Genomic DNA, 17899 nt, shown 5'->3' with positions numbered 1-17899 from the left:
TCTTTCTTCGTTTATAAAACTTAAAAGAAAACAATATATTAAATAACAGTAATACCGACCGGTATTACTAGTATCGGATGATAGTCCGGTATTTTAAGTTTGGTATATTCCCGTTATTTTCAATATTCAATACCGGTCAATATTTCTGGTATTACTATTCTGGTATTTTCAAACAAAAAAAAATGTTTGATTTTTTAAAACAATTTTTTTATGTTTCTTTAATATTATTTTTTTGTTATTTCTATACTTTAAACTTATACTAGATTTTTGACCCGTGTCCAGCACTGAACACGGGGTTTATGATATTATTAACATTAGATCTTCATACATTAAAATCATAAAAGCTAGCTTATAATTTTGAATATATACGGTTCTAAGTGTTACTGTAAGTTGTAGTACAATAACTATAGGTCCATCACTATCATTATTAGCCGAGACATATTAATGGATTGTTTGTCGTAGTCATTCCACAAGACACATTATAATAATTTATTTTATTATAGAATATTTTGAAATTAGTTGTACACATAATGTGATATTATTATAAAAGATAATTAAAAATTAAAATATAAACATATTTGTGATCCTGTAAATCGTAATTGACATTCAAGTATATGTATTTGATCATGATGTGAGCCTATAATACGCATAAATTTATTTTTAATCACCTGTTCTATGATAATTACATAATTAGGATTGTTTTTATATTTTTTGATAACAATTAGGACTCTTGATTTGAGTGACAACTGTAACTTTAAACATTAATACGCAAAACTAATATATAAATAAAAGAAAATTATGTACCTTTTTTATCAAGAGATATAATGAATCTTAAATGGAGTTCATATTGATTTGGATTTAGTATTCAAGTAACCTTTTGTTGTAAATCGTATTTTCTTCTGTGTTTGTCCCATGTTCTGTGATTCCTATTGTGTTTAGGATAATGATGTTGTATATCGTCATCTGTTATTATGTTTGGGATATGTATCTAGAGTTCAAATTGTGTTTATATTAAATATTAAACTAAATATTAATGATTATAATTTATAAAAATCTAATCTAATATTTGTTAATAAGTCATTAGGTTTTAAAATAATTTTTTGTAGACAATATTTCGAATTTTTTTTAATTAATTAAATGATTGTAAATTTTAAAAAGTTCTCCCAAGTTGATGGTTAAAAATAAATATAAGTTAATTATTCAGAGTTAAAAAGTGTAAATTATTGATGAAAAACAAAAAAGTATAAATTAATAAGACTTTTTATACAAATTAATATAAAACTAATATAATAATATATTTGGATAATGATTATTAGGATTTTTAATTTGTAGTTAATCTAAATGATGACATAAGCGAGAATCAATTTGATAAAATTGAACGATTTGATTGGTTAATAATTTATTAGTTAAACTGTCTTATAGTATATATTAAGATTAAGATTAGGATTTTATTATAAAATACTTATTTAGTATTATTTTTTAGTAGATTATAATTGAATTTTGACTATTTTCGTTAAATTGTAATAAGTTTTATAGGATTTTTATAAAAAAAATAAAAGGGTTAAGTGCATGGAAATGTGATCAACTAAGGCCGAAAAGTTATTGTGTACATGAACTTACAAAGGTTTATTGTATACATGAACCCTGCTAATTTTCTATTGTATACCGAAACCGGCTAAAGGCTTGATGTGGGCCGGTTAAGTGCATGAAAATGTAATAAACTATGCTCAAAAAGTTATTGTGTGCATGATCCTACAATCAATATTTATTGTATCAAGATTTTTACAATTTCCACTTTTTTTCATCTCTCACATATAGATAAAATAAATAAAATCAAAGAGAAGAAGAAAAAACAAAAGACAATAAAAGTGGACGACCAACATTTCCCACAACATTTTTCGGCAGCGGGGTGTAAAAGGAATTACTTGTTTGTCGGTTTCATGATTAAATACAGATAAAAGAATATGTGTGGTGGTTTGACATCGTATTTCATCAATTGATTGTGTTTGTTATTTATTTATTTGACATCATTATCATCAAGATATAAGATTCGATCTTTTTTTAAATTCTTATGGTTCTAGATTCTGATGAATGTGTGTAGTTAGAACTAGTTTTTTGACCCCGGAGGGACGTTGCCCAGGATCGACACTGCGTCATGCAAGCATTTATACATACAACATTACCCAAAAATTTGGACACTTAAAATTTACTATAGTTTAGTTAGAAATCTTAAAATAAGAGATAAAAAGTAAAAAAAAGAAAAAGATTTGATGATTAAAGTTAGAAACTCAAAGTTATTTGATAAAAATTAAAAACTATAAAAGTAAACTATAATTAAGTTTGTATACAAAAAGTTAGACTAAAGTTAAAAAAAAAAACAATAAGTTAAGTGGTACAAATTACATAAGTTAAATGCGTTAAAATAAAAGATAGAAAATAAAATAAAAAAAATTTAAAATGATGATTAATGTTAAAATCCAAAGTTAATTGATAAAAATTACAAACTTTAAAAGTAAATTATACTTGTATATTACAAGTTAGACTAAAGTGATAAACCCTAAAAGTTAAGTGATAAAAATAAGAAATTATAAAAATATACAATCGTAAAAAAAAAAGCAGAAAATGACAAAAATAAGAATAAGACAAAATTGTTGACGTCAGCAGGTAGCTAAGAATTCAAAAAAGTTACCGGCTAAGGGAATAGCAGGTCAATCGTGTATTCGATAACGTTTTTTATTTTGTTCATGCATACAATAAACGTTCTGTAAGTTCATGCACACAATAACTTTTCGGCCTTAGTTGATTACATTTTCGTGCACTTAACCCAAAAAGTAATATAGTCGTACCGGCCAGTATCTTCGGTAATAACGATAATACCGGCAATACCGCAAATTTTTTTCACTCTGGTATGATTAAAATACTAGTCTTTAAAACGTTGAAAAAATATACTAAAAGTGATTTCCAACGTCTTACCGTACGCATGAGCAACCGACTTGAAATCCGAGATTCGGTCCAGGTCCACCCTGACCCGATCTGAACTGACCTGACCAAAAACTTAATGGTCCGGGTTTCGGTTCTGATTTTCGTACAACTTCAGGTTTTGTCAGGTCGACTGGGTTTTGACCCATGCTTAAAAAGGATAGGAAAATGTTTTGAAAACTCAAGATCCGTCTCAGGCCCGTCCGAACACGACCCAAACCGGCCGACACCAGAGCTTAATGGGCTAGCTTTTGTTTTGAATACCGTGGATCGTTGAATTTCGGATTTTCCAGATCAAGTCGGGTTTTGACCATTACGTATATTTACCCTAACATATAAAATAAGAAAGTATGAAAAAGAGTTCCAATTTTATAACTAGCTAATAAACACGGGTTCAACCCGGACCGCTTAATTAAAAAGTTAAAACGAACAAATATATAGACTTATGTATGTCTGGTTCAACCCTATTTGTTTCTTTGGTTTGCTGGGAGGGGGTTTAGGGGAGTTCTTACACATACTGCTTATAATTGTTGGATTCCTGCTTGGTTGTATGCACATGGACATGTTTAATAGGTTTAAATGCCCTTTTTATTATGTATTGTCCATTTTGCGCTAAAGTGTGTAATGTGGAGTCTGTTATTCTTCTCTAATTGTAATGTAGTCAGACGATATTCGACCGACATGTATAGTTACTAAACTTTTTACACTCTCTATCTTTTGCCTCTTTTTGGCCATAAATCCTTTTGGAAGCAACCTCTGTACCTTCGTGTAGGGGTAAGGTTGTCTACATTCTACCTCCCCCAAACTCGACTTTTGTCTGATTGGGTATCGTTGTTGTTGTATGTAATTTGTTGTCAATCTATTACGATATGGAGATAGCAATATACTTATAAAGAAGAAAATTAATATATAAACTGATTAGGGTGATGAAAAAGTAAAAAGTAACTAACATAAATCAATGGTAGATATAAAATTAAAATTAAAGAGCTTAAGAAAAATAATTTGTAACAAAATAAAGAGCTTAAAGAGTTTTTAAAAATAAAGAAAAACAATTATGACATCATAAATTTGTAAAATAGCTTAACAAAAAATGTTAACATGCCACATAAGGAAAAAAGTTCTAGAAACAATTCTCTTTTATTAATACAAGAGAAGAGATGAGTGAAAATTGAGTTCTTTTCGTGAACATAAATAGTTTTATTAATCACTTTATAAAATTTTATTTTGTTTAGTTAATTTTTTTTATCTAATCAAATGGAGTTACAAATGATGTATAAGAATAAATCAAGTGCATTATATTGATGATGGTGTGCACAGAATTATTTTTCTTTAAAGATAACCAAAACTAAAAATTTGATGTAGGTAAAATCTCAGTGGTATTCTAGTCCTTTCATGAGGGTCTTGGGTCGGGGAGACCCAGGTTTGAATCTTGAGTGGGCAAGATTGACTCCTATTTATCGTCGTGTCATTTGATGGATTATTAATAGGAGGTTTTCATCCCTCTGTACGTAGTTCCCTGGAAATTCGAAGGACATTGCCTGAATGACGTAGGGGCAGATAAGTGAGACGAACAGGCTCTGACCGTTTTTTTAAAAAAAAGATGTAGTTATTTAACTAAGATTTTTTATAACATCATGATGATGGAAAGGAAGAGTCGAAAATTTCAAAACTTTTCTTTTAATTTAGCATTTTGTTTACAAATGCAAATTGAATGTCATAACGAATGATCTACATTATGTTGTTTTAATTAAGTCTTTCTTATCCAATGCTTAATAAGAAGAAAACCTCTTAATAATAAATCTACTTTTTTTCTTTATCTGGCTTTTAAAATTTCAAAATAAAAAATAATATGAAGTTAAGATATATTCATTTTTTATTTTTCTACTAACCCTCCTAAAAAGTTCATATTAAGATAAACATACATTAACTTACCATTAAGTTAATCTTAGGTTGTTCACACAGAGACAGTCATTCTAAACCCAACCTACGAAAGGCAAATCAACCTAAATAATATGTCGAACAACTGTCCACTAAACAAATCAAACACCATATTTTTTACGTAATGTCAAGAGGTCATTGTACAATCAACCAACTCATTGACATAACCATAAGTAATATTATTTACTTTTTATTGCCAAAATTTTTTATTTTTTTTTATAAAATCAAACACCATATTCAGTAGTTAGTAGTTAACATTCGATACACCACAGTGACATTAAATTGGGCAATATAGGGAGCTCGAACCACGCATGCCTGGGATGAAACCCAAGACTCTCGAAAATCCTTCCTAATAATCCACTCCTACAAATGTTGGAAGTGAGATTCGAACCCTGATGAATTTTCCTAATATCAAAAACCTAACCAATGGACCACTAACTCATTGTCGAAAAATCTTTTTTGATCATCCACATTTTGATAATGTAATAGTCTAAGTAACTTTTCTATATTGTAATCTTAAAACTTAAAAGCATTTTAAATACTTATTGCATAGGATTAATCATGCATGGTTTCACCAATTAATAAGAATATTCATAATGTATGCAACCCTAGTGAGTTTATTGTAAAAGCGTATAATCTTACATTTTCTTACAACATACGAAACAACAAAGTAAGTTCTAGAGTCATTTTTGACACTTTTACCTAATTTTGCATAATAGTGATTTTCAACCCAAAATCAATTGGATCGTTCTCTTTTAAAAACATTTTGCTAACTTGAAAATGGGATTCTCAAACATGTCTACTTGTCTAACAACCAAAATTGTAAATTTGACCCATAACTTTCACCTCAATAGGTCAATTTAGCCCGTTTTGACAAAATCACATGACTCTTCACCTATGACATTTACGTTCCTTTTCAACAAACTTAATCAATTACCTGTAAACCATGTTTGGATCGTTCTACCTCTTAACTATCCTGGAAGTTTAAATGATTACCGGCCCATTGCTTTGGTGGGTATAACTAATAAGGTTATCTCCAAAGTTCTGGCAAATCGGCTTAAAAAAGTACTGAACCCACTTATTTCTTTGCCTTGTAACAGTTCTCTCTCGGGGTTCTGGAAGGCAATGGTTGCTGCTGTTAATAAAATTTCAGTTGCCGGTGTTAATTTAAATGGTCTTTTTAAAGGTGTCGTTGGGGATGGCAATGCTATTAGGTTCTGGATTGACTCTTGGGTTAGCAATGAACCACTCAAGGACCGATTTCCCGTTTTATTTAAATTAGAAAAGGAGAAAAAGTGCTCTATCAAGGAAAGATTTGATGTGGTCAGCAACTGTTTTGGGAATAGATGTAACTGGTCTCGTGCTCTTGCTACTGCGAATGAACTGGACGAGTGGGAAAACTTGTCTAGTCTTATGTCGTCGGTTTGTTTGAACAACTATAGGGATAGATGGAAGTGGGTTGGGGATAAAAAAGAGGTGTTCTCGGTTAAGAGTGTTAAGAGATTTATGCGAAGTGGTATGGACTATAATGACAGATTCGTGTTCAAATGGTCGAAATGGGTAATGAAGAAGTGTAACGTGTTTATGTGGAAAGTCTCAATGGATCGCTTGCCCACGATGATGGCTCTAAAAGAAAGGAATTGTTATTTCGAAAGTACAATTTGTGGCTTGTGTGAAGAAGTAGAGGAGACTATCGATCATATTTTATGTTGTTGTGATATTGCGATGACGTTATGGTACAAAGTCATCAGGTGGTGCAAGGTTTGTCCTTTATTCTTTTTTACGGCAAAAGACATTTTCGATATTGATAAACATGTGGGTCTTGACAAGAAAAGTAGGAAGATTTTCAAAGGAATTGTGTTTGTGACATGTTGGAGCATTTAGAAGGCAAGGAATGAAAAGAAATTTGAAGGTCACATGATTTTGGTTTGAGAAGGTCTTTCATGACATTAAGGCCGTTAGTTTTTTATGATTTAAGAATAGAACGAGAAATTGCTCTATTAGCTGGCAAGATTGGAATTCGTTTAACGTTTGTATGTAATTGTAAATTCATGTAATCCTTGTAATTTTGTGTGCCACTCCTCAATTGTATGAGTTGGCGATTGTTTATAAAATTCTCTTTTAAAAATAAAAACCTATTTGTTGCAGCTTGCAACAACTTTACCGCTCTTAATTCTTTTGAAACACTTATAAAAAGTTTATCAACAAATCAACTTTACCATTTTCCTATCCAACTTACATATACACAACATTTGAGTTATAACTTATGAAAGATATATAATGTAATATAAAGTTTTATCTTTTTTCTATTTCTTACTTTTAAAAAAATGAATAACCTAATAATAAGTACTATTCTCATCTATTGTTATCTTATCACCAAATTCTCTAAAACACTCATACTATCTTACTAGTTAATCAACCCGGGCTATTTAAATTATTCTTTTATTACAAATAAAATGAAGAAATAAAATATAATCTTGAGAGGATTTCATAAGTTAAAAAGATAGCAAGATCAAGAACATGCATGATTGAATGGTGGTCAATTATAACTCCGGAGAAGTGAATGTGGTGTTGTTATGCATCCAAGTTGGGTAAAATCCCTCTCAAATGCTATTTTTTAATCCATAAAAGACATGGAGAGCGAATTATTTATTCATAATACATTAAATATTAAAAAATTAGCATGAGAAAAGGATTTCACCCAACTTGGGTGCAAACCATCATCACCCTCACTTTACCATATCTATATCTATATTCCGGTATAAGACCTCTCTTCAAATCTTAAATTACAACTTCAAACTACCAAAAATACCCCTCTACTTTATTATCAATTTAAACATCTCCATCTAATATACCGATAATACCCTTATTTAAATACTCCATCCATCCCATTAGAAGTGTCACATTTTGAATACTCAAAGTCTTTGTTTTTTAACTTTGACCATAAATATATATTTTTTGTTATATAATATTTGATGAAATTTATATCCCAATGAAAAAAATATCTAAAACGTAATCAATTCATATAACTTTTATGAAATATTATATGACATAAATAAAAATATATAAGGTCAAAGTTGTAAAATAAAGACTTAAAAATTCAAAACATGACACTTATAGTGGGACAGAGGGAGTAATTTAAAACAAAAACCCTCCAATCATTAAAATAATTACACTATCTCTTTTATTATCAGTTACTTTTACATTTACCACCATTCTCGCCTCCACCACCCATCACCGCCACCACCCGTCGCTACCGCGCCGCTACCACCATCGTCGTTGTATTATACGGGTATATGACTCCTAATATATAATATATGATAGCCAACTTAATAATAATTGGAACACTGAACATGATTGAACATATACATTGTTTTGCATAGTATAAAGAAACTTAAAGCATAAAGCCACATATATACACATCCCAAATAAGCCATTTGTTTCGAGACCTAAAGTTGATATATTAAATCATAAGGTAGCATATATACACAAGTTTGAAGACACGATTCAACTATCAATACGTTAACCAATGTATTAGTTTGCAAATCAATACTATACCTCATATATTTTTTTGAATCATTAGGCTGTAAATTTGACCAACGTCTTCAAATTGGCCTTTTTTTACATTCATGGTCTCTTGTATTACCTTCATGAAAATCATTAACCAAGTTGTTAACATGTATGCTCATTAATTATCCTCGAAGCAAGATGCTCACCACATATATAAACATACGGATAATGATAAATCAACCTAATTGGTGTGACTAAAAATATGCCTAATAGTAAGATGGTGACATATGGAAAATCAGGGAGAGAGATTAGGAAAGAGAATTAATGGAATACACATGTCAAATTCTTAAGGTTTTAGATTGATTTTTAGGCATATGAGTTAGGTTGATTAATTATCTATAATCCCTTATAAAGATAATAGGGATTCAGACATTAAGCATTTTTTTTCCTTCCAAAAATACCCTTACTTAAAATAAAGCTAACCTCTTTCTCCCATTTCTTACTAATTGTAACACACACCCGACCCTTTCACCACCGCCTTCCATCTCCATCCTAAGACCACTGCCTGCACCACCGCCTTCCATCTCCACCGCCGCCCTCCATTTCTACCGCCACTATCAACACCATCAACACCGTTCATCACCGCCGCAACGTGCGGGCACCAGACTAGTTTTTTTAAACGTAAACATGGATAGTTAACCAAAACTCAATCAACTAATTAAGTAAATGGTTGTCATTCAAAAATACATGGAAAATATTAAAACTCTAATGACAATGTAGTAAAAGGTATGCCCTTGAAAAAATTAAGATGGAATCTAAACGTGAATCCTATAATGTATACGACGAAATCAAAAGCACTAAAAATAACCAAACCAAACAAAATACTTATTAAATATGATTACTCTTTGATAGACTTTGTATTTTGTTTACTAGTACACAATTGGAATTAGATTGCCGTTTCAAAAAGATAGGGCACTTGAAGGTGTTTTTATGCAAATAGATGATAAAAAATTTCTTTTAGAACGGGATGCTAATTTTATTTAATTATTAAGATTTGTATAATGACATCATTGAAGGGAGATAGGAATCCGAAAGGGGGATTAAACCATGACACATCAACAATTTTTTTAAAAAACCTTTCAGAAAGAAGGCTTCTTTATATATATACTAGATTTGTATAATTTATTACTTATATTTTCATAATACATTTAGTCAGTTTTTATCATTACAAAACTATTTAAATTTAGTGTAACTTATATTATATTTTATAACTTATCGAAAAATTAACTTAGTCTATTTATCTATACTATTTTATAATAATTATCACTTTCTCTCTCATAAAAGTGTTAGATGAAAAATTACCATTTTACTCTTTATAAATTAATTTACATCATTTATCTTCTAAATTATATCTATATCACTTTACATCAATTACATTTACACAAATTACTTACACAGTTGCACCCACCATGAACAACACCACCACTGCCACCGTCACCATCGCCAATCGTCGTCACTGCCAAACCGCCGCAACATCGTGCGGGTACAATGCTATATTAATAAACAAACTACATTCTTCTATTTTTAACTCTCTACCTTTAAAATACCCAAAATACTCTTAATGTTTAATACATTCCTAACTCACACACTAAATCTACTCAATATATTCCTAAAATGTTTTACACCCATATTTATCAAAACTATCTATCTCTTATATATATTATTTTAAATATTTCCACTTAATATTTTTGTAATATTTTTAATAAAATATATCTCTTAACCATAAAATAACTACAATACAATTTACATCAATTACTTTTAAATTAATAACCACATCGCTACCACCACCGTTGCACTACACATTTGAAACTACCACGAACCATTATTAAAATCATTGAACAAAATCTTAAAAATCCGCTCTATAACATGATTTTAAAGTATCGTGGTTATGCATTTTGAAAATTTTATGTAATTATTATGCGGCATACGGGTATATGTAAATCTTTATTTCAACCCTCTTAAATTATGAGTATCAAATTTGTACCAAAGCAAATAAAAACCAAACTTGACATTCTGTCTTTCTACATCCACTCATGTAGTCATGTCTTCTTTCCGTTTGTTCTCCCCCAAATTCCCCTGTTCATCCCCAATCTTCAAAACCCTAACAAGCCCCTCAATTATCCCAGTTTACCACATAACAAAGAATCAATCTTTCATCAAATTCACCACAATCCAATCAATACCCACAAAACCATTTGCCCCAAATTGCACATCTCAATCATTACCTGACCCAAACACACTCCAGCCCATTCAAGAACTCCCTAAAAAGCTTCAAGAAATCATCAAATTGTTCCAATCTGTTCAAGACCCAAGAGCCAAATATGAACAGTTACTGTTTTATGGCAAAACCCTTAAACCCCTTGAAACAAAATTCAAGATTGACCAGAATAAAGTCAAAGGGTGTGTTTCTCAAGTTTGGTTGAGGGCTTATTTTGATGATTCTGGTAAGAAAAATGTAGTCTTTGAAGCTGATTCTGATTCTGTACTTACTAAAGGCTTAGCTGCTTTGTTGGTTAAGGGTTTGTCTGGTCATTCTGTTGAAGAGATTTTGAAAGTTTCGCCCGATTTTGTTACGCTTTTGGGGTTGCACCAGAGTTTAACGCCTTCTAGGAATAACGGGTTTTTGAATATGTTGAAGTTGATGCAGAAAAAGGCGGTTAGTTTGCATCTAGAAGGAGAGAATGGGGTCGATTCAGTTCAAGAGAATCAAAACCATGTTGAGGAAGTTGGCTCGGGTTTGGATATTGTGAACCCGATTGAGGATTCGAGTAATGGTGATTTGGGATCAAGAAATGGGTCGATGGATGTTGGTGTTTTGGGGAGCAGAGGGCAGAGGATATTGAATGTGTTAACGAGAGAGCTTGAGTCGGTTGAATTGGAAGTTAAAGACGTATCGTATCAGCATGCTGGGCATGCTGGGGTGAGAGGTAGTGATGGTGAGACACATTTTAATTTGAAAGTGGTTTCAAAGGAATTCGAAGGGAAAAGTATGGTTAAGAGGCATAGACTTATATATTCATTGTTGGATGATGAGTTACAAAGTGGATTACATGCTTTGTCCATTGAGGCCAAGACACCAGCAGAATTCGATCACTAGTACATGATCTGCATTGTTGACATGAGGTTGTATATTTGTTTCTTTTTGTTATTTTGTCTATTTATTGTTTTTTGATATATATTTTTATCAAACTCCCATATTTGTCTCTTTTACCCTAGATGCTCATATACGTAATAAAATTTAATTGTTTAGACTTATGTTTTGAAAGTGAGCAACTGATATTGGATGATCCGAATAGGATATTTAATAGTAAGAAACATGGTACAGCAGATATGTTTTATTATTTGAAGTTGTGTTAATCACTTATGACGGTTTTTTGATTTTGTGACAAATTGTGATTATTGGAGGATGTTAATTTAGGTCAGGGTATAAAAGTAGTTTCACTCTTTCCTTTGGTTTTGATGCAACTAGTGTTAAACTGTGCAACCTATAACTGATTAGATTATCCCAGCATTTTATTGATTATTTCTACCCGTGATTGCAGTTACTAGATATGTACTTTTTAAAACGCACATTCAAACACATCACAAGCTTATATGTAAACATCCTTTTTATGCCCAATACTAGAATACTGGCTCATAGTTTGATAATTGTGTTTAGCATTGGTGTATGATGGTTATAGAAGTAATGGGTCGGTACCCATACAAAACGAGTCCAGGCTCCTGATTGTATTTTAAATATTTTTTGTGCATCTTAACTGACATTTGAAAATAGAAGAGTATGAAAGCACACGTTGAGTTTTACAACAACGGGAGGTTTTTGACTATCCCTTTTAGATTCTTTGTATTTGTTTGACATTTCCGGTAAATGCCTATAAGATTTAAACTATTGCAAAGAATTGGAAATTTCTTTGTTCAACCTGATTACGAATTCTTTAGGGTTTTTTAAGGTCAAAAGTAGTATCTTTGACCACAAACTTCAAGTTTCTTGTATTGTTGATTGGAAATTAGGAATGATTGCCATGTGTGCCAGATCGACCATAGGGAAGATTGGTTTTCATACATATTAGTTACTTCACTTAGCAAACTTGATATGGTATATGCCATGTATAGCCTTTCCTCTTGAATTAAGTGATTAAGCGACAATGAACATGCCAAGACATTCATTTTCCTAACATGGCTGGAAAAGGAATAGCTGGTATGACCCGAACCTTGTGAAATTTTTTTATCAAAAAGTAAGTGAAAGCAGAATGGCAATTATTTGCAGTATTACAAGAATTTACCACGGTTTGGTCATTTGTTTGCTACCCCCCCTTTTTTTTTATCTGGAAACGAGAAGACACACGCCAATCCCTCTCTAGTCATTCTTGGTCTGCTGTATACTGCTGGTTATCCAATGTCGGATACTTTGTCTGATTCTTGAGTTTTGATGAATCATTTCCTGTTTTTTTTTTCACTTGATTTTATGTGATGATTTGAAGCAACCAAGTTTATATTTTGGTCAAGTCTGATGGATGTTTCTTAAATGATTTGAACCATTACTTGTCTAAGGGAAGCTACATTATAATTGAAAGCAGTTTCAAGGAAATTGAAGGAAAGAGTTTGTGTTAGAGGCATAGACTTGTAATATCATCCGTTGGAAGATGAGTTACTATATGTGTTACATGCTTTATCGATCAAGTCCGGGACACCAGCTGAATCTGTCCTAGTACACATTTAATTGTTCAATTTCGATTGTCTGAACACTATAAACTGATTATTGCAGAGGTTGTAAAAGCTGATAAATTACTTCTAAAACGCGTTTAATGTTGAAGTTGATGAAGAAAAAGGAAGTTAGTTTGTATTTAGAAGGCAAGAATAGGGTTGAGTCATGGAATGTGGTTCAAGAGAATCAAAACCATGTTGAGGAAGTTGGCTCAAGTTTGGATAATGTGAGCCCAGTTGAGGATTTGAGTAATGGTGATTTGGGATCAAGAAATGGGTTGATGGATGTTGGTGATTTAGGGGTTAGAGGACAGAAGATATTGAATGTGTTAACGAGAGAGCTTGAGCCGGTTAAATTGGAGGTTAAAGACGCATCGTATCAGCATGCCGGGCACGCTGGAGTAATTTGCTGCTCTTTGGTAATCGCACTCAACTAGAAGAAGCTGAGTTGTTCATAATGGATTGTCTGACCATAACTAGTTGGTCACTCAATCATATGCACAAGTTTCTTTTCTGGACACTATAATCTGATTATTGCAGAACTTGTAAAAGCTGGTAAATTACTTCCAAAACATATACTATAAGAATGCACAACTCAAATATCAAAGTAGTAAGCGCAGAGTGAACAACTCTAGATCATCTAAGTAGTAAATGCAGAGTGATGGATTAATTACAGTGAGTGGCCTTTTTGATTGGGCTGGGCTACAAAAAGCAAGTAAAATTCCCTCTTTATATGCGAAACAGAATACTCTTTATATACTACCTTGTTTCTTCTTCTTCTTCATCATTTAATTAAAAAAAACCCTAATAAATAAAATTTGAGCACAAAAAGATGAAATGTATTAGTAGTAATAATAATATTATTTCAAGGTTGATCAAACAAAGGTGGATGATGTCACCAACCATTAAGGTCTATCACGATTTCCTTATTATTATTTTTTTAATTTTTCTCATTTTTCTTTTATATGTATGCTTATTATTTTCCGACTAACCATTATGAAAAATTTATGTATGCATGTATGTTTCTTTTACTACTCTTCGACACAGTTAGATGTCAATTAAAATTGTAGTTTTCGGGTTTCAGGATTTTCATTTGAGTCGTGTTACCACCAAATGCTTACAAAAATAAAACAAAGGATAATTTTAAACAGAAATTGATTAGCACAAATGTGATTTATAATTTCGAATCTTTATTTTTCCCCTTCCAGAAATTGATTACATATCTGGTGGGAATTTTATTTTGGGCTGGGCTCTAATAAATTTACTACTATACATTTTTTAAGTACTTGATTCGTGCCTGCGAGTGGCTTCTCATAAAATAAAATTAAAAATAAATTATAACCGATGGAACCATCTGCTGCTGCTTAAAACAATTTTGCTTTAATTTCTGAGACAAAAATGATATAATTTCAAGGGTGATCAAGCAAAGATGGAGGTTGCCACATCACTCATCGGTTCTGCTTCCTCCTCTTTTTTATTTCTTCTTTTGTTGTATTAATGTTCATTTTTCATTCAAAAGCTCACATAATGTTTGTGCTTAATTAATATTTTAGTTTAATTGTATTCGAGTTAAAATAATAAGGGTTTAAGCTATAGATTCATAATTTTATTCGTACTTTTAAATTTTGTTTCAAAAGAGGGTTACTTTATCAGGGTTGTAATTTATTGAAAACATGAACAAGGTTGAAAATCAAGGGATGAATCCCAGTTGCCACCACTACCATTGCTGCCATCATCTTTTTCTAATGATGATACGGTATGAGCTCTACCCTTAAAGGTATACATAAAGGGGACATAGAGGAGGTGATGGCCTGATGGGTGATTATGGTGATCTATGGTGTGGGATCTGTCCTTAGTCGTGCGGGTGCCATCATTAGTCGTGCAGGCTTAGCCTTTGGAGATGGTGGCGATTGGATATGGAGGTGGTGATGGTAGCGGCGGATGGTAGTGGTTACAACCATGGATAGGTTAGAGAGAGAGATAACCATTGATTGAAATGATCCAATAGCTAAGATGTGTTCTTTGATTTTCACCTTAAAAATGTTTTCAAATGAGCATTTACCTACTCTATAACCACAAAACTTGTTGAGTTGATTTTCTCGGATGAAAGTTTTCTTTTAACAAGTTGAGGTGACTTATTATAATGCTTTGCTATGAGACTTGGTAGAAGTGCATACACTTGCTAAAGCTGTCTACCTTCCCATTAACTAGTGTTACTTCAAACATATGTTTTCAAATGAGGTTTTTTTCATGAATTTGCTCGCATGTTACATCTTTTTTACACTTATTAATGTATTGAAATTTAAATTTTGTAAACGTAAAACTTGTACACTTAAAAGATTTCGTCAACCAAGAGAATACGTGGGAGACCCGAGTCTAAATTCTAATATTACTCCTTAAGAAACTTTAATCTTACTAGTCCTTACTCCTAGGTCTGGTTTGATTTTAGATTAAAGTCATACGGACTAGTAGTAAATCAATGAGTGGTTGATATTGTTTCATCTCAAGTCACTCAAGAATTTCTATGTAACTGCTTGCACTGTAAAATTTGGTAACTGCATACATGTGCTAATGGTCTCTAGCTACTTTCACATTGAACATAACCTCTAGATTCACGGATTATAATCCAAAGCGTGCAACCTTTTATGCATGTAATAACTTTTTAAACGTAGCCCATGCCTGTTTAATTTTACTTCCAACAAATGTTTCTGCATGCATTTTTTTTCCCGTGAAATTGCTCTCATGTTCTTATCACTCAATTATGTAACCCAAGAGAATACGAGGGGAAAACCGAAGATACACTCTCAATTGCAGATATAAAAACTTAGTTCACGAATATAAGCATGAACATTATGTTTTTGTAATTATAAGTGATAAAAATTTAATGATTTCTTTTACACGTAGAAAGGTAAACATCTTTAGCACATTAATCATGCAGGTTGCAGCATTTGACAATCATCTGATTTCATATCATAAGAATTATAAATCTCTGGAATCGTACCTAACGCCTGCTAGTGGAATTTGTTATAAGCAATATTACAACACTTCTGCTGATGCTGCTGCGGATGCTGATAATGGTTTGCATCAAAACGTAACAAATAAACCTTGGTTTAGTTTACTCTATCCCTACCCCAGACCCGAAACCACAACCTCAGGGATTGAATTGCAGAATGACAATACTGGAATTTCTTGTGAAATAATCTTCCCTGGTATTTATCTATTAAAGAATTATATCAGCCTCGCTGACCAGGTATATCTCCTTCTGTTGTTTTCGTTTCGTATCTCCACTTTGTATAGATGTGTTGAAACATCTGTTTGTACTGCATAATTTTTCTCTTAGAATGACAATTGTTTTTTTCCCTCTCTTGTTTTACATTTTAATTTTTTAGTACCAACTCAGTAAGAAAGGCCTACTTCAATAATTTGTCCTCAAGTTTTCGGAGTAATGCTTGCTCGTCAAAATATTGTTTTGACAATGTATTATTTAGGTTGAAATAGTGAAAACATGTGAAGAATATGTCGGGTTGTTTTACCAGCCCTGTGACCAGAGTGGACAGAAGCTACAACTACGCATGATGTCTTTTGGTCGACATTGGGATCCACAAACCAGATACGATGTACCTCACCGGAGGGATGGTTCTAAACCACCACCTATCCCTAACAAATTCATTTCTCTGGTAGAAACCTCACTTAAAACCTCACTTAAATATGCTGAAGTTCATGCAATAACATTCGATAAATTTATTTCAATGTCCCCAGATGTTTGTACTGCAAATTTTTATACCAACTGTGATCGACGTGGTCTGCATCAGGTTAGCTTTTTATTGTTTGCATAAGTATACACTAGTGGTACCCAAACTATATGACCTGGCAGTATCGAAAAAGGATAAAAGAAGATGGTGAAAGCCACAATGTCATCTTTTAGTTATGGACTTACCTTTTTTAATTCATGTCAATCATATAAACTCATTATTTATCTTCTATTCACAATGAAACAAGACATGTTATTCAAATGAAAGTTTTCATTACTTGTGTATATAGAAGTATGAACATGACATTGTGTCATCCACCATCGTCTTCTTTCTTGTTGTTGCCATTGCATCGCATGAGTATCCTGGTAGTGGAGGTTAATGTGCAAGGGTCTTATACACTTACAGTAATATCAAGAGGCCGGAGTTCCTTCTGTAAGCAATCTCCCTACCTATCGGTTGGCATAAGACTCTCTACATCCCACCTCTGTCATACCATACTCATGACTGGATTAAGTATCATTGACATTGACGGTGGAATTTAGAACCTGAAAATCATCTTTCAATTAACAGCCAAATTCGTTTTGAGACATAGATATATTGACAGGGCTATCAGCTATGTAAGTCTTTTTATGAACGAGTTAGTAGTTAATTGTTTGCAGTCGAGACACTACAATAGGGTATATTATCCTTGTAGTTTGAATCCCCAATGGAATACTGTCTATTATCCTGTTTCTTTTTTAAGTTTTTAGCTATAGCTGAAGCTATCTGACCCGTTAAACAATACAACGTAACCTAAATCTTCCAGGTTAATGGTTTGAACTAGTTATAGTTAAGTTTGTGTTTTTGTTTTAATGTAGAATGTCGACGAGAGTTCTGACAGTCTCGAAAGAGGGTCGCCTGTTGTTTCCATCTCCATTGGTGATTCTGCAGAATTCATGTATAATTATCCTATGACAGAG

The 17899-nt window shown here is 32.1% G+C and overlaps 1 protein-coding gene across 1 annotated transcript; it reads left to right on the top strand.

Moving 5' to 3' along the window:
* Positions 1-10477: 10477 nt before the first annotated feature.
* Positions 10478-11742, top strand: LOC122592444 (sufE-like protein 1, chloroplastic/mitochondrial). Its single transcript, XM_043764671.1, has one exon. The coding sequence runs from the start codon at positions 10529-10531 to the stop codon at positions 11582-11584; it is 1056 nt and encodes a 351-aa protein (XP_043620606.1). The 5' UTR covers positions 10478-10528; the 3' UTR covers positions 11585-11742.
* Positions 11743-17899: the final 6157 nt, after the last annotated feature.

This window comes from Erigeron canadensis, chromosome 3 (genome assembly GCF_010389155.1).
Source record: "Erigeron canadensis isolate Cc75 chromosome 3, C_canadensis_v1, whole genome shotgun sequence".
Lineage (NCBI taxonomy): Eukaryota > Viridiplantae > Streptophyta > Magnoliopsida > Asterales > Asteraceae > Erigeron > Erigeron canadensis.
Note: the sequence above shows the minus strand (reverse complement) of the source record. Positions and strands in the feature narration are given on the sequence as shown.

Coding starts and splice junctions, on each gene's coding strand:
- LOC122592444 (XM_043764671.1), top strand. CDS start 10,529: ATGTCTTCTTTCCGTTTGTTCTCCCCCAAATTCCCCTGTTCATCCCCA.